Raw genomic sequence first — 22,768 nt, 5'->3', positions numbered from 1 at the left:
ACACACACACACACACACACACACACACACACACACACACACACACACACACACACGCACACACACCTTGCGACACTGGAAGACAGAAGAGTAACGGGAGACATGATCACAACCTATAAAATCCTCAGAGAAATCGACCGGGTAAACAGGGATAAACTATTCAACACTGGTGGTACGCGAACAAGGGGACACAGGTGGAAACTGAGTACCCACATGAGCCACAGAGACGTTAGAAGGAACTTTGTCAGTGTCAGAGTAGTTAACGGATGGAATGCACTAGGAAGTGATGTGGTGGAGGCTGAATCCATACACAGTTTCAAATGTAGATATGATAGAGCCCAATAGGCTCAGGAATCTGTAAAATACCTTTTAATTTTTTATTTCCAAATCTAAACTTATCCCCATGGGATAAGTTTAGATTTGGAAATGGGTAAAAGTGGGTTTAGAAATTAGGCTGTGGAACCGGTTGCCGGGCAGTAATTGATGTTGGACTGTTTCAAGTACCGGTTGGCCATCCATCACATATGAGTGGGTGCGGTTGGCCATAATTAGAGCTGCCTCGCACGGGGTTAAACAGGCCTTCTGCCGTTCCTCCATTATTCCGCTATGAAGTAGAACAAATCTCCTTGGTCTGTCATGAAAACACTAAACCAGGAGGAAAACAACGTCTTTGCCTTACTCCACAACCTCGATCCTCGGGTGTCGAGGGGCAAGAAAAAAGAAACTTCTTTGACTGGAGAGTGGTAAGAATTGCCCCTTCAAGCTGTACTCCATAAACTCCGGTCCCAGAGAGAGAGGGGAAGGCCCTCTTACCCCCTCTCTCCCCCAGTGTAGGGGGAATGGCGAGAGGGGAGGAGAGGTAGGGTGTCAGGGTAAGCAGCCAGGGCGTTCCGGTAATTTGGCGGGGGCTCTGGCGCACGTCTGTTTGCTTTAGCAGCTAAATTAACTTGATAAAAGTCACGACTGCTGGAATAAACACCGCCGCTTCTCAAATTGGGTCGGTGCGCCGCCTCTGTTCTCTTGTTCTTGGTGGCCGATGTGGCGCCCCCTGTTCTTGAGGTTCCTGGTGGCCGATGTGGCGCCCCCTGTTCTTGAGGTTCTTGGTGGCCGATGTGGCGCCCCCTGTTCTTGAGGTTCTTGGTGGCCGATGTGGCGCCCCCTGTTCTTGAGGTTCTTGGTGGCCTATTTGGCGCCCCCTGTTCTTGAGGTTCTTGGTGGCCGATGTGGCGCCCCCTGTTCTTGAGGTTCTTGGTGGCCGATGTGGCGCCCCCTGTTCTTGAGGTTCCTGGTGGCCGATGTGGCGCCCCCTGTTCTTGACGTTCTTGGTGGCCTATTTGGCGCCCCCTGTTCTTGAAGTTCTTGGTGGCCTATTTGGCGCCCCCTGTTCTTGAGGTTCTTGGTGGCCGATGTGGCGCCCCCTGTTCTTGAGGTTCTTGGTGGCCTATTTGGCGCCCCCTGTTCTTGAGGTTCTTGGTGGCCGATGTGGCGCCCCCTGTTCTTGAGGTTCTTGGTGGCCGATGTGGCGCCCCCTGTTCTTGAGGTTCTTGGTGGCCGATGTGGCGCCCCCTGTTCTTGAGGTTCTTGGTGGCCGATGTGGCGCCCCCTGTTCTTGAGGTTCTTGGTGGCCGATGTGGCGCCCCCTGTTCTTGAGGTTCTTGGTGGCCGATGTGGCGCCCCCTGTTCTTGAGGTTCTTGGTGGCCGATGTGGCGCCCCCTGTTCTTGAGGTTCTTGGTGGCCGATGTGGCGCCCCCTGTTCTTGAGGTTCTTGGTGGCCGATGTGGCGCCCCCTGTTCTTGAGGTTCTTGGTGGCCGATGTGGCGCCCCCTGTTCTTGAGGTTCTTGGTGGCCGATGTGGCGCCCCCTGTTCTTGAGGTTCCTGGTGGCCGATGTGGCGCCCCCTGTTCTTGAGGTTCTTGGTGGCCTATTTGGCGCCCCCTGTTCTTGAAGTTCTTGGTGGCCTATTTGGCGCCCCCTGTTCTTGAGGTTCTTGGTGGCCGATGTGGCGCCCCCTGTTCTTGAGGTTCTTGGTGGCCTATGTGGCGCCCCCTGTTCTTGAGGTTCTTCACCTTCCCTGGTATTCTTGTCATTGTGGTTCTCATTACTGTTATTTATATTTGTTAGTCTCCGTTATTTCTGGGGAGTTTGTTTTGGGTTCACGCAGACAAGGTTACCTCAGTTAACGTGCTTGGTTAAGGAATGTTGCGTCTCCAGGAAACTTTTGGCAAATTGGTAGGAGAAAATCAGGTCAGATCTAAAGTTGTTTCCACAGTCCCTCCAGTGTCCCTCCCTCCTCCAGTGTCCCTCCCTCCTCCAGTGTCCCTCCCTCCTCCAGTGTCCCTCCCTCCTCCAGTGTCCCTCCCTCCTCCAGTGTCCCTCCCTCCTCCAGTGTCCCTCCCTCCTCCAGTGTCCCTCCCTCCTCCAGTGTCCCTCCCTCCTCCAGTGTCCCTCCCTCCTCCAGTGTCCCTCCCTCCACTGTCCCTCCTCCACTGTCCCTCCCTCCGTGTAGCACCATGCCGTATACTCTGCCCTTGTCTGTCCCATACATTACCCCGAGAGTTATCGTGTGGTTATGCATTTCCCGTCTCTTTGTCATCCAGGTAGGGGCCTCGTAGCCTGGTGGATAGCGCGCGGGACTCGTAATTCTGTGGCGCGGGTTAGATTCCCACACGAGGCAGAAACAAATGGGCAAAGTTTCTTTCACCCTGAATGCCCCTGTTACCTAGCAGTAAATAGGTACCTGGGAGTTAAGTCAGCTGTCACGGGCTGCTTCCTGGGGGTGGAGGCCTGGTCGAGGACCGGGCCGCGGGGACACTAAAGCCCCGAAATCATCTCAAGATAATCTCAAGATAATCTCAGGTGCTGGACGGTGTTGTGGCACACGTGTACACCTTCTCCACCTTCACTGTCTTGAAAGACTACACGATGGTGTTGCATAATTCCGAATTGATTTGATATATTAGGAATACAGATTCCTAACGACAGCTTACGTGTGTTAGCCAACTTTACGTAAACCTCTGATGATATCCGTGTGGCCTTGGCTTCGGGAGACAGGCTTCATATGTTATAACAATCCCCCAGGTGTTCGTATCTACTCAGCTCCCTAAGGGAATTTCCTCTCCCATTTGGTACTGTTTCCTTCTGTCAGCTTCATTGCACTAGCTCGAATTAAACTCTAGTAGCCACTTGATAAAAGTCTTCCAGTGAGTCCAGATCACCCTGGCACTGACCCGTGGAACGGCTTTGGGAACATCTCGTCACTCTGAAGTCTCTTCTTTCGTCGTGAAGTCGAGTCTTGAGTCTTGAGGTGCTTAGATTCTCCATTACAGCCTGCAGTGCACTGGTCTCCTGTGTGGTGCTGCACTAGTCTCCTGTGTGGTGCTGCACTAGTCTCCTGTGTGGTGCTGCACTAGTCTGCTGTGTGGTGCTGCACTGGTCTCCTGTGTGGTGCTGCACTAGTCTCCTGTGTGGTGCTGCACTAGTCTCCTGTGTGGTGCTGCACTGGTCTCCTGTGTGGTGCTGCACTAGTCTCCTGTGTGGTGCTGCACTGGTCTCCTGTGTGGTGCTGCACTAGTCTCCTGTGTGGTGCTGCACTAGTCTCCTGTGTGGTGCTGCACTGGTCTCCTGTGTGGTGCTGCACTAGTCTCCTGTGTGGTGCTGCACTAGTCTCCTGTGTGGTGCTGCACTGGTCTCCTGTGTGGTGCTGCACTGGTCTCCTGTGTGGTGCTGCACTGGTCTCCTGTGTGGTGCTGCACTAGTCTCCTGTGTGGTGCTGCACTAGTCTCCTGTGTGGTGCTGCACTAGTCTCCTGTGTGGTGCTGCACTAGTCTCCTGTGTGGTGCTGCACTAGTCTCCTGTGTGGTGCTGCACTAGTCTCCTGTGTGGTGCTGCACTAGTCTCCTGTGTGGTGCTGCACTAGTCTCCTGTGTGGTGCTGCACTAGTCTCCTGTGTGGTGCTGCACTGGTCTCCTGTGTGGTGCTGCACTAGTCTCCTGTGTGGTGCATTCTTTCCAGTTTGTTCTTGTCTTTACCCAACTGTTCGTGTGCAGGCCCGAGCTTCAGTCCTTGGACCCCACTTTAACAGCCACTTTAATATTGCAATGACTCTTGACCTAGTATTCAACTATTGTATCTTTTGAGACTGTTACTGGCTTCTACGTGCTCGTATAGTATGTGTTTGCGTGAGTTTACTTACCTAAGTGTAGTTACAGGATGAGAGCTACGCTCGTGGTGTCACGTCTTCCCAGCACTCTTTGTCGTATAACGCTTTGAAATTACTGACGGTTTTGGCCTCCACCACCTTCTCAAAGGTGTACTTACCTAATTGTACTTACCTAGTTGTGCTTGCGGGGGTTGAGCTCTGGCTCTTTGGTTCCGCCTCTCAACTGTCAATCAACAGGTGTACAGGTTCCTGAGCCTATTAGGCTCTATCATATCTACACTTGAAACTGTGTATGGAGTCAGCCTCCATCACATCACTGCCTAATGCATTCCATTTGTCAACTACTCTGACACTAAAAAAAATTATTTCTAATATCTCTGTGGCTCATTTGGGCACTCAGTTTCCACCTGTGTACCCCTAGTGCGTGTGCCCCTTGTGTTAAATAGCCTGTCTTTATCTACCCTGTCAATTCCTCTGAGAATCTTGTACGTGGTGATCATATCCCCCCTAACTCTTCTGTCTTCTAGCGACGTGAGGTTTAATTCCCGTAGTCTCTCCTCATAGCTCATACCTCTCAGCCCGGGTACTAGTCTGGTGGCAAACCTTTGAACTTTTTCCAGTTTGGTCTTATGCTTGACTAGATATGGATTCCATGCTGGGGGCTGCATACTCCAGGATTGGTCTGACATAGGTGGTATACAAAGTTCTGAATGATTCCTTGCACAAGTGTCTAAATGCCTGTGCACACGCGCGTGTGTATGCGTTTATGTCAGTTCAAATAGTCCTGAGTCCGGAGTCTCTCTTAAGCTTATCCAGACAATTTAGTTTTTCCATATAATTCGGCAGTAATAAGAGGCATAAAATTTCCATATAATGGTGAGCCACCCGTCTAATTCTGGCGTGCCTCCGGAGACCCGACCTTCCCGCCTCTTTATAGTCTGGGAATGGGTCACATAAATAAGGTAGTCAAGATATTTCGCAGATGCTCCGCCCGAGGCTCCACGTATTATACTCTTGATAAACCCCCGCTGTCTCCTTGCTCTTGGCCACGGGCGTGCCCAACCTTCACTTCCTTCCTTCCTTCCTTCCTTCCTTCCTTCCTTCCTTCCTTCCTTCCTTCCTTCCTTCCTTCCTTCCTTCCTTCCTTCCTTCCTTCCTTTCTTCCTTCCTTCATTCCTTCCTTCTTTCCTTCCTTCCTTCCTTCCTTCCTTCCTTCCTTCCTTCCTTCCTTCCTTCCTTCCTTCCTTCCTTCTTTCCTTCCTTCCTTCCTTCCTTCCTTCCTTCCTTCCTTCCTTCCTTCCTTCCTTCCTTTTCTTTCATTCCTTTGTTTCCTGCATGTGTTGTGACGGTGTAGGCGGCGCTGGAGGCTGGATCTGTGTATACATCTTAGGGGGGAGGGGGGCTTCCTAGGCACAGATGTTGTGTCAACTGTTGCATCTTTATCCCTTTCTTACTAGAGGAGTCTGTCTCCCTCTTTACCCTCATTGCTTCTATCCCTCCCTTCCTCAATATCTTCCTACATCGCTAGCCCCTTCCTTCCCTCTCTCCCTCCTTATCACCTCTCTCCTTATCACCTTCCTTACCTTGCTCTATCGCTTCCTCCCTCAAAACATCCCTTTCTGTCTCCCTCTCTCCTTTCGTTCCCTCGCTCCCCAAGTGGTCAGAGACATATGACTAATATTGACATGTCTAAGTTAAAACAATTTTGGTGAAATGAAGTCAAATATGTGTTCAAAATGTGGGAGTATGCACTTGCCCAGACCACAACGACGACAAGAGTCTCGGAGCGGCCATCAGTGACGATCTTATCACACAACCAAATCTTTAGCGATGAGGTAAACAAGGAAGGTTGAGTTTCTTAGCAAGATATGTTTACAGTATAACGCTAAGAGATCATACCCACTCTGTGTAATACGCTGGTCACCTGGGGGGTATGTGTTGGTCAGAGCTGGGATTCGAACTCGAGATATACACTTGACAGTCGAAGTTCGAAGTCGTTCAACGCTAAACCATAGAGCCTTCGTTCCTTCCATCTTTCTTCCTTCCTCTCTCATTTCCTTGCCACTCATTTTCAGTTAGATATTTTTTTCCTTCCATTCTTTCCCAATTCATTCATTTATTCATTCATTTATTCATTCATTCAAAAGCGACGCTTTATCCGCTGGTGCTAGCGGTCGTCGCGACGAATATTTTTCTCTTTTTTTTGTTGCTGTTGAGGTTTTATACCATTGTTTATGATGATCATACTAATATACTGTGAATATTTTAGTTTACCGTGAAAAGCTGAATAGAAAACACCGACCTGACCTAACCTTCTTAGTATGTTAAGATAAGCATCTTATTGCTTCTTAATTACAATTAGTACTTAACCTAAACCTATATTGATATTACAGTTTTATAAAAATAATAACACAAAACCAAAATATTTAAATAGTAAAGTAACTCAGAGTATTGTCAAATATTCTATAAATCTCTATTATTTAATAAAACTGAAAAAAATCCTAATATTAAAACTGGTGTTTAAAACTGGAAGAGTTTGTACCTTAAAAAATAAAATATAACTTGGCATATACCACATATGTACTTATTAATCAGCCAAATAGTGACTAAGCAATAAGTCATATATGTACTTGTTACGGCCACAATGGGTCGCAACCGGGTTCTTTTCTGGTGGTACTAAAGTTCTGGTATCCAACCCCAAGTTAGTAGTGGCTTTCAAGGAATGAGCTCGGTAATGTAAGTAAAACACACTGTGGGAGGTGCATTGAATACTACACTTCATTAATTATCAATATATTCAGTTATAATCACTTTCCTATCACTTCATATATAATCCTAGAAGAAGTATTACTACACTTAATATGTACACAAGTCTCTCTCATAGGACACTAAGTGCTATTCGATGCTCAATAGATGCAGTCTTGTCAGCTACCGTGTTTCCTCAACACAGTACCGTCCTCAACCAGTACTGGGAAACACCAACGAGTCTACCCTGGCCACGAGTCTACCCTGGCCACGAGTCTACCCTGGCCACGGGCCAGCCAAAACACAGTCTCACTAGGTGCTCTGCGTGCACACCCACAATCACTCTCCAGCCTGGTGCTGGCAGAGAACATCAGCCTCGTGCTGCTGGGACTCTTCACGAACAAATACCAGGGTAGCGAACCCTGGGCAGCTAGGGGCTTCTTGCAACTCGCTGGTTACGCTCCTCCGTAACACCTCTACTGTCAGTCGTCTCTTCCGATAGCCAGTCCCGGGTACGCCGAGACTTTCCTGTTAGGGGTTTGGGACCCCATACCCATCCTGTTGTTGGTAGTGGACCCCAAACCCATCCTGTTGTTGGTAGTGGACCCCAAACCCATCCTGTGAGTGGTAGTGGACCCCAAACCCATCCTGTTATTGGTAGTGGACTCCAAACCCATCCTGTTGTTGGTAGTGGACCCCAAACCCATCCTGTTATTGGTAGTGGACCCCAAACCCATCCTGTGAGTGGTAGTGGACCCCAAACCCATCCTGTGAGTGGTAGTGGACCCCAAACCCATCCTGTGAGTGGTATTGGACCCCAAACCCATCCTGTTATTGGTAGTGGACCCAAAACCCATCCTGTGAGTGGTAGTGGACCCCAAACCCATCCTGTGAGTGGTAGTGGACCCCAAACCCATCCTGTGAGTGGTAGTGGACCCCAAACCCATCCTGTGAGTGGTAGTGAACCCCAAACCCATCATGTGAGTGGTAGTGGACCCCAAACCCATCCTGTGAGTGGTAGTGGACCCCAAACCCATCCTGTGAGTGGTAGTGGACCCCAAACCCATCCTGTGAGTGGTAGTGGACCCCAAACCCATCCTGTGAGTGGTAGTGGACCCCAAACCCATCCTGTGAGGGGTAGTGGACCCCAAACCCATCCTGTGAGTGGTAGTGGACCCCAAACCCATCCTGTGAGTGGTAGTGAACCCCAAACCCATCCTGTGAGTGGTAGTGAACCCCAAACCCATCCTGTGAGTGGTAGTGGACCCCAAACCCATCCTGTGAGTGGTAGTGAACCCCAAACCCATCCTGTGAGTGGTAGTGGACCCCAAACCCATCCTGTGAGTGGTAGTGGACCCCAAACCCATCCTGTGAGTGGTAGTGGACCCCAAACCCATCCTGTGAGTGGTAGTGGACCCCAAACCCATCCTGTGAGTGGTAGTGAACCCCAAACCCATCCTGTTATTGGTAGTGGACCCCAAACCCATCCTGTGAGTGGTAGTGGACCCCAAACCCATCCTGTGAGTGGTAGTGGACCCCAAACCCATCCTGTGAGTGGTAGTGGACCCCAAACCCATCCTGTGAGTGGTAGTGGACCCCAAACCCATCCTGTGAGTGGTAGTGGACCCCAAACCCATCCTGTGAGTGGTAGTGAACCCCAAACCCATCCTGTGAGTGGTAGTGAACCCCAAACCCATCCTGTGAGTGGTAGTGGACCCCAAACCCATCCTGTGAGTGGTAGTGGACCCCAAACCCATCCTGTGAGTGGTAGTGAACCCCAAACCCATCCTGTGAGTGGTAGTGGACCCCAAACCCATCCTGTGAGTGGTAGTGGACCCCAAACCCATCCTGTGAGTGGTAGTGAACCCCAAACCCATCCTGTGAGTGGTAGTGAACCCCAAACCCATCCTGTGAGTGGTAGTGAACCCCAAACCCATCCTGTGAGTGGTAGTGGACCCCAAACCCATCCTGTGAGTGGTAGTGGACCCCAAACCCATCCTGTGAGTGGTAGTGGACTCCAAACCCATCCTGTGAGTGGTAGTGGACCCCAAACCCATCCTGTGAGTGGTAGTGAACCCCAAACCCATCCTGTGAGTGGTAGTGAACCCCAAACCCATCCAGTGAGTGGTAGTGGACCCCAAACCCATCCTGTGAGTGGTAGTGGACCCCAAACCCATCCTGTGAGTGGTAGTGATAAAGGTTACAGAGGCACATAATGGGCTCAGGAACTGAACCCCAATATTCGTCTGGCTAAGCAACTTACTACCGTGATCAGCTAGTTACAGAGATTAACAGTTTGGGTTAGTTTGGCTTAATTATCAGAATGCCACAATTAATGGGTTCAAGAACTGGACACGTTAACGTTCTACTAGGGCGACAGTTTACATTTGTGGTGAATTAGTAAGTTGTAATTTACCTGCAGGGTAGTGATCTGATTTACCTGCAGGATAGTGATCTGATTTACCTGCAGGGTAGTGATCTGATTTACCTGCAGGATAGTGATCTGATTTACCTGCAGGGTAGTGATCTGATTTACCTGCAGGATAGTGATCTGATTTACCTGCAGGATAGTGATCTGATTTACCTGCAGGATAGTGATCTGATTTACCTGCAGGATAGTGATCTGATTTACCTGCAGGATAGTGATCTGATTTACCTGCAGGATAGTGATCTGATTTACCTGCAGGGTAGTGATCTGATTTACCTGCAGGATAGTGATCTGATTTACCTGCAGGGTAGTGATCTGATTTACCTGCAGGATAGTGATCTGATTTACCTGCAGGATAGTGATCTGATTTACCTGCAGGGTAGTGATCTGATTTACCTGCAGGATAGTGATCTGATTTACCTGCAGGATAGTGATCTGATTTACCTGCAGGGTAGTGATCTGATTTACCTGCAGGATAGTGATCTGATTTACCTGCAGGATAGTGATCTGATTTACCTGCAGGATAGTGATCTGATTTACCTGCAGGATAGTGATCTGATTTACCTGCAGGGTAGTGATCTGATTTACCTGCAGGGTAGTGATCTGATTTACCTGCAGGGTAGTGATCTGATTTACCTGCAGGGTAGTGATCTGATTTACCTGCAGGGTAGTGATCTGATTTACCTGCAGAGTAGTGATCTGATTTACCTGCAGGGTAGTGATCTGATTTACCTGCAGGGTAGTGATCTGATTTACCTGCAGAGTAGTGATCTGATTTACCTGTAGGGTTGTGATCTGATTTACCTGTAGGGTAGTGATCTGATTTACCTGTAGGATAGTGATCTGATTTACCTGCAGGGTAGTGATCTGATTTACCTGCAGGGTAGTGATCTGATGACATCACTGTAGTGATCTGATGACATCACTGTAGTGATCTGATGACATCACTGTAGTGATCTGATGACATCACTGTAGTGATCTGATGACATCACTGTAGTGATCTGATGACATCACTGTAGTGATCTGATGACATCACTGTAGTGATCTGATGACATCACTGTAGTGATCTGATGACATCACTGTAGTGATCTGATGACATCACTGAAGTGATCTGATGACATCACTGTAGTGATCTGATGACATCACTGTAGTGATCTGATGACATCACTGTAGTGATCTGATGACATCACTGTAGTGATCAGATGACATCACTGTAGTGATCTGATGACATCACTGTAGTGATCTGATGACATCACTGTAGTGATCAGATGACATCACTGTAGTGATCTGATGACATCACTGTAGTGATCTGATGACATCACTGTAGTGATCTGATGACATCACTGTAGTGATCTGATGACATCACTGTAGTTTATTTACTTCACCTTACTCGGTCATGGGACAAGCAGGAGGTTAGACATAGCTTAAACAACTCTTAAAACTTGGAACAGTTTTTTTTGGTTGTCCAGGTAAACCATAGTAGTAGTAGCCTCAAGAACACGACACGTACCTGGAAGAACACGACATGTACCTGGAAGAACACGACATGTACCTGGAAGAACACGACACATACCTGGAAGAACACGACACATACCTGGAAGAACACGACACGTACCTGGAAGAACACGACATGTACCTGGAAGAACACGACACGTACCTGGAAGAACACGACATGTACCTGGAAGAACACGACACGTACCTGGAAGAACACGACACGTACCTGGAAGAACACGACATGTACCTGGAAGAACACGACACGTACCTGGAAGAACACGACACGTACCTGGAAGAACACGACACGTACCTGGAAGAACACGACACGTACCTGGAAGAACACGACACGTACCTGGAAGAACACGACACGTACCTGGAAGAACACGACACGTACCTGGAAGAACACGACATGTACCTGGAAGAACACGACACGTACCTGGAAGAACACGACACATACCTGGAAGAACACGACATGTACCTGGAAGAACACGACACGTACCTGGAAGAACACGACACGTACCTGGAAGAACACGACACGTACCTGGAAGAACACGACATGTACCTGGAAGAACACGACATGTACCTGGAAGAACACGACACATACCTGGAAGAACACGACACATACCTGGAAGAACACGACACGTACCTGGAAGAACACGACACATACCTGGAAGAACACGACACGTACCTGGAAGAACACGACATGTACCTGGAAGAACACGGCACGTACCTGGAAGAACACGACATGTACCTGGAAGAACACGGCACGTACCTGGAAGAACACGACATGTACCTGGAAGAACAAGAACACGTTATATATAAACATATATATATATATATATATATATATGAAACCTTTCTACATTCGCGTCTTTATTCCTGTGACTGTTTTAACCTCCATGTCCTTATCTCAAGCTAACTCTTGCTTGTCCTTAATACACTTTCATTATCCATCATTCCTGCCTGGTTCCTGGCCTTCGCTTACGCCTCCAACACCTCACTTCTCTCTCCCGCCTCGACCACAAACCTCTTCTTGTTGTTGGTGGTCCCGACAGCCCAATAAATTCTTGAGTGGTGTCGCCGGGTCGGGGGGGGGGGGGGTCCCGGCGCGGGGAAGGACTTAATCCTCTTTGTCGGCCTCTTTGTCGGCCTCTTTGTGGGCGGATTGCCAGAAATTAACGCCGCTTTCAAGGAGTAAGATCTTTAATGCTTGACCCCTTTTATATTCTTACTAATAATTGTTTGCAATTTAAGTAATAAGTGGAAAAAAATGAATCGATGTCACACAAATGAATAAATCCACAAGGGCCGTGCCGAGGATTCGAACCTGCGTCCGGGAGCATCCCAGACGCTGCCTTAATCGACTGAGCTACCAAATGATCGTAGCTCAGGTTCGAATCCTCATCACGACCCCTTGTGGATTTGTTCATTTGATGCATCACACTATTGTGATTTCTGTGAGTATCGATATTATTTTTGAAATGTGTTAAGGTTGGATTCAATGAGAGGGGCCTCGTAGCCTGGTGGATAGCGCGCAGGACTCGTAATTCTGTGGCGCGGGTTCGATTCCCGCACGAGGCAGAAACAAATGGGCAAAGTTTCTTTCACCCTGAATGCCCCTGTTACCTAGCAGTAAATAGGTACCTGGGAGTTAGTCAGCTGTCACGGGCTGCTTCCTGGGGGTGGAGGCCTGGTCGAGGACCGGGCCGCGGGGACACTAAAGCCCCGAAATCATCTCAAGATAACCTCAAGAATGTCACTTGTTGACGCTCAGAACTGCGGGATAATTGACTAAATTGGCATCCTGAAATATACATAGCAGATATGTGCAGCGAATCTGATCGCCAGATTCGTCTATGCACGTCTCTCGTCTCAGTAATGCGTCGCTAATGGTAATGCGTCTTTCTCCACGTCTTGAGGGGAAACCCGACGCAACATAAGGCGATCAAATCCCTCTGGAAGAGGATAGAGTCGCGCTCACTGCTGCAAAACGATTGTCAGGCTTAAGGGATGAACACTCGGAGTTTCTCGCCCCTATAGTGTCGAGACCTGGGATTTGTCCCCCGACCATTAGGGATGCTTGGAGAGTTTCCCTGCTTCTTCCTGCCTTGTTATAGGGGAGGGGGAGGGAACTATCAGGGGGAAGCGCCAAGCCATTACGACTATATAGCACTGGGAAGGGATCAGGATAAGGATGTGGGATAGGACGAGGGGAAGGTTATAAGAGGATGTGCAAGTTAATCAGGTTAAAACCGTTACGATGGAACTATTTTGTTCAATAAGATAGTTAAATGATTTTGTTCATGGGACCCACAGCGAAGACGTCACACACAATACAAATCACAGACCAAGACAGTAATTACTGATAGAAGAAAATTAATATTAATTAATATAATATAATATAACATACATTTGTTTATTCATTTTCCACACGTGCAACACTTCAGAGATAATGCGCCGTCAACCCTATATATGTATATATAGGTTGCATGTATAGCATTATATATACAACGCAATATATACGTAATATACGTAATGCTATATGTATATAAAGCATTACGAAACGCGTTCAGGCGTCAGACCAAAAATAAAAGAATGAATTTTGGAGAGTTAATTTTTCAATTACCCTCGACAGTGAAGAAAAACGTAAGAAATATTGAGAAGATTCGTGTTAGAATTATTAATCTTACCTTTTCGGTCATATTCAACAACATATATATATATATATATATATATATATATATATATATATATATATATATATATATATATATATATATATATATATATATATATATATATGTGAACAAGCCTGAATGGTCCCCAGGACAATATGCAACTGAAAACTCACACCCCAGAAGTGACTCGAACCCATACTCCCAGGAGCCACGCAACTGGTATGTACAAGACGCCTTAATCCACTTGACCATCACGACCGGACATAATGAGGTGATAGCCGAGGCTATTTGAACCACCCCACCGCCGGCACTCGGATAGTAATCTTGGGCATAGCATTTTACCAAATCACCTCATTCTTTGGGGCACACGTGAGGAACACAAATGCGAACAAGCCTGAATGGTCCCCAGGACAATATGCAACTGAAAACTCACACCCCAGAAGTGACTCGAACCCATACTCCCAGGAGCCACGCAACTGGTATGTACAAGACGCCTTAATCCACTTGACCATCACGACCGGACATAATGAGGTGATAGCCGAGGCTATTTGAACCACCCCACCGCCGGCACTCGGATAGTAATCTTGGGCATAGCATTTTACCAAATCACCTCATTCTTTGGGGCACACGTGAGGAACACAAATGCGAACAAGCCTGAATGGTCCCCAGGACAATATGCAACTGAAAACTCACACCCCAGAAGTGACTCGAACCCATACTCCCAGGAGCCACGCAACTGGTATGTACAAGACGCCTTAATCCACTTGACCATCACGACCGGACATAATGAGGTGATAGCCGAGGCTATTTGAACCACCCCATCCGAGTGCCGGCGGTGGGGTGGTTCAAATAGCCTCGGCTATCACCTCATTATGTCCGGTCGTGATGGTCAAGTGGATTAAGGCGTCTTGTACATACCAGTTGCGTGGCTCCTGGGAGTATGGGTTCGAGTCACTTCTGGGGTGTGAGTTTTCAGTTGCATATTGTCCTGGGGACCATTCAGGCTTGTTCGCATTTGTGTTCCTCACGTGTGCCCCAAAGAATGAGGTGATTTGGTAAAATGCTATGCCCAAGATTACTATCCGAGTGCCGGCGGTGGGGTGGTTCAAATAGCCTCGGCTATCACCTCATTATGTCCAGTCGTGATGGTCAAGTGGATTAAGGCGTCTTGTATATACCAGTTGCGTGGCTCCTGGGAGTATGGGTTCGAGTCACTTCTGGGGTGTGAGTTTTCAGTTGCATATTGTCCTGGGGACCATTCAGGCTTGTTCGCATTTGTGTTCCTCACGTGTGCCCCAAAGAATGAGGTGATTTGGTAAAATGCTATGCCCAAGATTACTATCCGAGTGCCGGCGGTGGGGTGGTTCAAATAGCCTCGGCTATCACCTCATTATGTCCGGTCGTGATGGTCAAGTGGATTAAGGCGTCTTGTACATACCAGTTGCGTGGCTCCTGGGAGTATGGGTTCGAGTCACTTCTGGGGTATGAGTTTTCAGTTGCATATTGTCCTGGGGACCATTCAGGCTTGTTCGCATTTGTGTTCCTCACGTGTGCCCCAAAGAATGAGGTGATTTGGTAAAATGCTATGCCCAAGATTACTATCCGAGTGCCGGCGGTGGGGTGGTTCAAATAGCCTCGGCTATCACCTCATTATGTCCGGTCGTGATGGTCAAGTGGATTAAGGCGTCTTGTACATACCAGTTGCGTGGCTCCTGGGAGTATGGGTTCGAGTCACTTCTGGGGTGTGAGTTTTCAGTTGCATATTGTCCTGGGGACCATTCAGGCTTGTTCGCATTTGTGTTCCTCACGTGTGCCCCAAAGAATGAGGTGATTTGGTAAAATGCTATGCCCAAGATTACTATCCGAGTGCCGGCGGTGGGGTGGTTGAAATAGCCTCGGCTATCACCTCATTATGTCCGGTCGTGATGGTCAAGTGGATTAAGGCGTCTTGTACATACCAGTTGCGTGGCTCCTGGGAGTATGGGTTCGAGTCACTTCTGGGGTGTGAGTTTTCAGTTGCATATTGTCCTGGGGACCATTCAGGCTTGTTCGCATTTGTGTTCCTCACGTGTGCCCCAAAGAATGAGGTGATTTGGTAAAATGCTATGCCCAAGATTACTATCCGAGTGCCGGCGGTGGGGTGGTTCAAATAGCCTCGGCTATCACCTCATTATGTCCGGTCGTGATGGTCAAGTGGATTAAGGCGTCTTGTACATACCAGTTGCGTGGCTCCTGGGAGTATGGGTTCGAGTCACTTCTGGGGTGTGAGTTTTCAGTTGCATATTGTCCTGGGGACCATTCAGGCTTGTTCGCATTTGTGTTCCTCACGTGTGCCCCAAAGAATGAGGTGATTTGGTAAAATGCTATGCCCAAGATTACTATCCGAGTGCCGGCGGTGGGGTGGTTCAAATAGCCTCGGCTATCACCTCATTATGTCCGGTCGTGATGGTCAAGTGGATTAAGGCGTCTTGTACATACCAGTTGCGTGGCTCCTGGGAGTATGGGTTCGAGTCACTTCTGGGGTGTGAGTTTTCAGTTGCATATTGTCCTGGGGACCATTCAGGCTTGTTCGCATTTGTGTTCCTCACGTGTGCCCCAAAGAATGAGGTGATTTGGTAAAATGCTATGCCCAAGATTACTATCCGAGTGCCGGCGGTGGGGTGGTTCAAATAGCCTCGGCTATCACCTCATTATGTCCGGTCGTGATGGTCAAGTGGATTAAGGCGTCTTGTACATACCAGTTGCGTGGCTCCTGGGAGTATGGGTTCGAGTCACTTCTGGGGTGTGAGTTTTCAGTTATATATATATATATATATAACTATATATATATATATATATATATATATATATATATATATATATATATATATATATATATATATATATATATATATGATATAATACAAATACACACACAGAAACAAAAGGAGACTTAAAAAGCGTGGAGTGGACTTTATAAATGGGCGGCCAAGGAACTCCATCCAGACGAAATAGAGACCATTAATAAGAAACAAAAGTTTGTGACGGCCTGGATTGCGCCGAGAAATTAACAGTTTGTGAATGAAGGAGTGGAATTAATGTCCGAAATTTTGAACTCGAATGGGTTTTAAATTGAGCCGCTTCTTTAAGTGAGATATTTCTCCCAGGACGAGTGGCGAGTGTCTTCCTCGCCACTCCCAGCTGTGAGTTCCCAGTCACTGATGCTTTTGTGGGTGTGGGTTTGTCTGTTTACCTGTTTGCACTCGCCTATTTGTGCCTGCAGCACGCATTTCCTCTCTGGACCGCGACACTCAGGCGCTGGAACGGGAAACTGGCCGCTCTTGAGTCTTTAGTTTTCCCAATGAGTTCCTCACCCACCTCCTTTAGGAACTTAAGTGCACAGTTACCCCCAGGGGCCCCAGGGTCTCAGAGCCTATCGGCACCAACCTGAAACAATGTTCTTGGTCCCTGTACTTGTTGGTTTTCTGGGTCTCCCTGAAGGTGGCTGCCCCGCCTCCCTTAGCTATACTGCGAGGTAGATATGTTTTATATATATATATATATATATATATATATATATATATATATATATATATATATATATATATATATATATATATATATAATATCTTCACAATTGCCTATGACAATTGGTAAGTCATATTGACCCTGGTTATCGCTACCTCATGCCACCGCTTGCAAGTAAATTTCATTGTTTCACAAACTTAAATTAAGCGCATGTAATTTTTTTTTAGATATTTATTTCCCATGCAACTGCACGCGACCAGAGAGACTTACAGAAAAATATGTATCCTTCGTCCACAGAAAGTTAGATATGCATCTTTTTCCCAGGATGAACGTCGGAGGGGTTGGAAGGGGCGGGGTGGGTGGGTGGGGGTCAGGGGGGAAGTATGGGAGCGGCGAGGCTGGAGAACTTCTGCCTGCCTCGCCCGCCGGCAACACATGAAATATTTATTCCCAGTATGCACACGAGGGGAAGTTTGAGGAAAAACGAATTCACGGGAGGAAAACAGGAGCCAACTTGGGATTAGTCGGGACGCTATTAAGCGCCGTCTCTTTGTATCCCGCGGGTACCTTCATTGGCGGAGGCCCCGGGTAACTTGGGTGTGAAATAGTGCACCAGTTTGAACAACTGGGCAAGCACGACACAGACCGAGCTATTGGGCATTTATCTAACCACTGAATACCTTAGGCTCAATGGTGGTGGAGTTATTTTCTGTGACCCTAAAAGTGCTCTGCAGTCCTTAAATAACCCATCATAATGTATGTCGGAAGGAGCTTGTAATATTAAATGGAATGTAATTTTTGCCAATGATAATAACTCTTGTATAAAATTTGTGCGGATCCCATCCCAAGTTGGAGTTGGAAAACATGACTTTGTAGATCAATTGGCCAATGAGACTTGTAGGAAAGAAAACATTGATTATGACTTTGGACTATCTAATGCAGTTATTAGAAACATACAAATTAAAGAAATTAATTCAGATTTAGAAGAACTAAGAAATGCCCAGAGACCTGAAAGCTGCAGTATTAAAAGTTATGACAAGTTTTGTAATAATTGGTATTTGTATGGTCAGCACAGTAACCGGACCAGGCAATGTGATGTAGTCATTGCGCGAATTCGCCTTGGCTATAGACACATCTGGCAGGTTAGTGAGGCTGAGCCACTACCAGAATACTCAGATTGTAAACTCTGTGATAAACCTTTAATGCATTCACTAGAACACTATATGGTAGCATCTACTGCAAGGTCCCGCCCCCACGGCCCACCCTTCCCCATAACCCATCTACGTCGCGTCTCAAACGTGTCGCTCCACCCATTTATGACCGGCCTCACTCACCCTCATTCACCCTATCCATCTACACCCGCTACACACCCTATCCATCTACACCCGCTACACCCACCAACCTAACCTCCCAAAGCCCACCCTAACTGTACACTTGACCCCGTCCACATCCCGCCGGCGTCCCACCCACGTCCCACCCACGTCCCGCCCACGTCCCACCCAGTCAAGGAACACCTCCCACCCTCCCTCCGCTTGCGTCATATACATCCTGAATGAACTAATTTCCCCCCACCGTGAGCAGTATCGTATTCACACCCTAATAACTGTCTAAATATCCTATATTTATGTCTCATACACTGAAACTCTTCATATACCCTCTCCCCCCTCCCCCTATCCAGGACTGTCTGGCACCCCTACCAGTGCAACCTGTCGCCCCACGCTGGGCGTCTGGCACTGAGCCTGGCACCTGGACGTTTGGCACTGAGCCTGGCACCTGGGCGTCTGGCACTGAGCCTGGCACCTGGACGTCTGGCACTGAGCGTGGCACCTGGGCGTGTGGCACTGAGCGTGGCACCTGGGCGTGTGGCACTGAGCCTGGCACCTGGGCGTGTGGCACTGAGCGTGGCACCTGGGCGTCTCCACTAGCCGCGTGAGTCATCCACAAGTTACTCGTCAAGGGAAGCATTTCCATAGAAAGTGGCCGCCTTTTCTCTTCATTATCGCGCAGCGTGGCAGCCGTGATCTAATTGCCCCACTAACTGCCGGCAAAGGATTCACAGCTGATTTACTGCTGATATATGATGCCCTCCGGGGAGGACAGTCCAACGCTGCCCGGTCCATAAGGTCGAGTCTCCTGCGGTGGGCGTGCGGGGCGAGGCACTTGCCGCGCGCGCTGCCTCAGACCACTACAACTCCACCTGTGGGATTTTACACAGTTAAGGGCAACAAATGTTTGCAAGACCCAAATGAACTTTAGCCATGTCGACCACGCTCGCCCAGCTTGTCGGCGAGGTGACCAAATGAGTGAGATTGATATCAAGTATCATGAGGCCTCGCGTGGCCCCGGTGGCCTCTGGTGGCCCTCAGTGCCAGCCACCACCTCGCAGGCACTCTGGAGGGATCGCCTGTCCTATTACATTAGTATATAACCAGTGAGGAGGGGCTCGGGGCTCTCTATACAGGGGGGGGGGGGGGTTAGGGGATGTGTGGGGGGGATGCAGAAGGGGTTGTGTGGGGGGGGACGCAGGAGGGCATATGTGTGTGTGTGGGGGGGGACGCAGGAGGGCATATGTGTGTGGGGGGGGGGCAATATATATAGTGAGGGGGATGAGTGTGGGAGAGAGAGAGAGAGAGCAGACAGTTGTTCGTGGATACATTCCTCTATATTTCACGTACGAGGGAACTAGGATTTGGATAATGAGGACAGCAGCTTAGGGTCCCCACCGTCCCGTGGTGGATGGCCCTCCCAGGCTAATGCTCCCTCCACACGCCCACCACCTTTATACACAACGTAATTATCTGGGTAATATATATGTAACGAGTTAATCACGTTAATCACGAGAAACCCATGTCGATTTATCTCTTGTTTATATCTGGCAGGTTAACCAAAACCTGCCAGGTTTTGGTTAACTTTGTTAATATTTGACTAAATGTTTCATACGACTAAGGTACAGGTTTGGCACATGTTGAATTGACCCTTGCTTCACGCAGCTTTACGATGTTTTGGTTAACAAAAACTTGGCCAAAATATCCTCTGAATCCGACATTCAAAGGAGTGCAAAAATTACATCAATATTAAAGAAAGACAGAGAGAGAGAGAGAGAGAGAGAGAGAGAGAGAGAGAGAGAGAGAGAGAGAGAGAGAGAAAGAGAGAGTGAGAGAGAGAGAGAGAGAGAGAGAGAGAGAGAGAGAGAGAGAGAGAGAGAGAGAGAGAAAGAGAGAGAGAGAGAGAGAGAGAGAGAGAGAGAGAGAGAGAGAGAGAGAGAGGGAGGGGGAGAGAGAGAGAGAGGGAGAGAGAGAGAAAGAAAGAGAGAGAGAGAGGGAGGGGGAGAGAGAGAGAGAGGGAGGGGGAGAGAGAGAGAGAGGGAGGGGGAGAGAGAGAGAGAGAGAGAGAGAGAGGGAGGGGGAAAGAGAGAGAGAGAGAAAGAGAGTGAAAGAGAGAGAGAGAGAGAGAGAGAGAGAGAGAGAGAGGGAGAGAGAGAGAGAGAGAGAGAGAGAGAGAGAGAGAGAGAGAGAGAGAGAGAGAGAGAGAGAGAGATGAATTAAGAAAACAAATATTTCATTCCACTTAGAGCTGCGAGCTATACATTATAAACGAGGAGTAACGACCCGGGTGACCACACTCAACTCATCCAACAACATGTAGTTAGCTGTCGTAGAACATTAACCCCGTTAAATAATCTCAATCATTACTGACAACTCATCCTCCTGATAAGATAGTATTTTTTTTAACTATGCTCACGATCGTACAAATATAGATTTACCCCATGGAAGTACCTCAAGGTACTCTCCACGGGACTGTTGTAGAGGTCCCCGCCAGTACCTTCCACCTCAGCCCATCAGACGGTGCTCTTGTGTGGATCAGTGTCAAAAGCCGGACTATAAAGTCCGGGTATATGACACACAGAGATCACGCTAACGTGATGCATCAAATGAAGGAATCCACAAGGGCCGTGACGAGGATTCGAACCTGCGTCCGGGAGCATCCCAGACACTGCCTTAATCGACTGAGCTAAGACAGGGTTAAAAGAAGTTCAGTAGAACTTCGGCTTCAACTCTTTTTAACCCTGTCGTAGCTCAGTCGATTAAGGCAGTGCTCCCGGACGCAGGTTCGAATCCTCGTCACGGCCCTTGTGGCTCCAGGTATATTATCTCGTAAACCTTATCAGTCTGCTGCTTCAAGGATGTGTGAAAGGAAGGATGTTAAAAGTGGCAAGCTTAATTATCCTTTTGTAAAGGCTATTTATGTCGTATTAATTTTTGTATTTGTGAGGAGAATATATATGGTATTTGGAATTATTTCTACAAACAATTCTCCCCACAATTGACATTAAACAAGCGGACAAAAGTTGGAGGCCAATTACTGGCCTCCCTATTTAAAAATTGATACTTCATTTTCAACCTTCAAAGCCATGGAATAGTGACCATCTCTAATGATTTATTGAATACGTATCACAGAGATTTGCTTAGCGTCACCTTGCATTATTTAGAGTCCCATGAAAAATGTTATCAAAGCCTGGGGGACTTGTTTGACTATAGTTCTTTTTAGTGGTTGCTAACTTCTTGTCGATGAATGACTAGTTTAAAGTCGTTTCATCTATAAATTTGTCCACCTGTGAGGAGACAGCCAAGTTTTTCTTGAATTAAATGCCCTGACAGTTATGAATAGCACTGTCCTGTCACTTTTGAGAAAAATTTAGATTTGACTTTGATTCCTTTGCAATCTATGCTCGCTAATTCTATTTTAATGTCCTTTTTATACAAGTCTTTCTAGCTTGATAATACAATTGTTTTTATATTATGGGGGTGGGGGGGCCCTCGATTGTTTTGGTGGGGTCCCTCGATTGTTTCAAACGTGGGTTGGACATGTATATATGTGGGATTGGGTGATGACCAGACCACACACTAGAAGGTGAAGGGACGACGACGTTTCGGTCCGTCCTGGACCATTCTCAATGTTGTTGTTGTTATAGATTCAGCTACTCGGAACAAGTTCCAAGTAGCGCGGGCTATGGTGAGCCCGTAACTTACCTGGCACAGGAGCGGGGCAAGAAGCACGGGCTATGGTGAGCCCGTAACTTACCTGGCACAGGAGCAGGGCAAGAAGCACGGGCTATGGTTAGCCTCGTGGATGGATGATGCCATTCTCAAGTCGATTGGGTAGTTATAAGTAGGAGCTGCCTCGTATGGGCCAATAGGCCTTCTGCTGTTATCTTTGTTCTTATGTTCTTATATAATCTTTCCCATCCTCTCTTATTTTATATCTTATTTCCTCTTCTCAAAAACCTTAAATCTTATGTTCAGCTATGAAGGGTTATTATTCCCTGACCTTAGAAATTTATACTGAATATAATGCTTCTCAGTCTTAAGTAATACTAGGATTGTCAACACTAGACTGTTTGGTGTTACAAATGATCAGTGCTTCGTGATCGTAAATTGAATATATATACATATATATATATATATATATATATATATATATATATATATATATATATATATATATATATATATATATATATATATTATCCATGCAAGCCGTCATTCTAAGATTAAGTCATATATGAATTCAATAGTATCAGTGTAGTTCATCATTGTAAGTTAATGTGAGATGTTATTCTCTAATCATAGCTTAATCGTGCGAATACAAATTTAGGAACTCATAATAACTCATGAATTAAGTATTCTGATTTTTAATGATTTTATCCACTGAGTTATAATTATCCTGAGTTAAAACACCCATGGGAGTTTTTGTTT

The 22,768-nt window shown here is 47.4% G+C and overlaps 1 protein-coding gene across 1 annotated transcript; it reads right to left on the bottom strand.

Moving 5' to 3' along the window:
• Positions 1-1,182: 1,182 nt before the first annotated feature.
• Positions 1,183-3,322, bottom strand: LOC123758069 (uncharacterized). The gene is made up of 2 exons (XM_069339031.1): positions 3,229-3,322; positions 1,183-1,922 (listed from the first exon to the last, which is right to left on the bottom strand). The coding sequence occupies exons 1-2, from the start codon at positions 3,320-3,322 to the stop codon at positions 1,183-1,185; spliced, it is 834 nt and encodes a 277-aa protein (XP_069195132.1).
• Between the last annotated feature and the right edge of the window lie 19,446 nt (positions 3,323-22,768).

The sequence above is a fragment of the Procambarus clarkii genome, chromosome 40 (assembly GCF_040958095.1).
Source record: "Procambarus clarkii isolate CNS0578487 chromosome 40, FALCON_Pclarkii_2.0, whole genome shotgun sequence".
NCBI lineage: Eukaryota > Metazoa > Arthropoda > Malacostraca > Decapoda > Cambaridae > Procambarus > Procambarus clarkii.
Note: the sequence above shows the minus strand (reverse complement) of the source record. Positions and strands in the feature narration are given on the sequence as shown.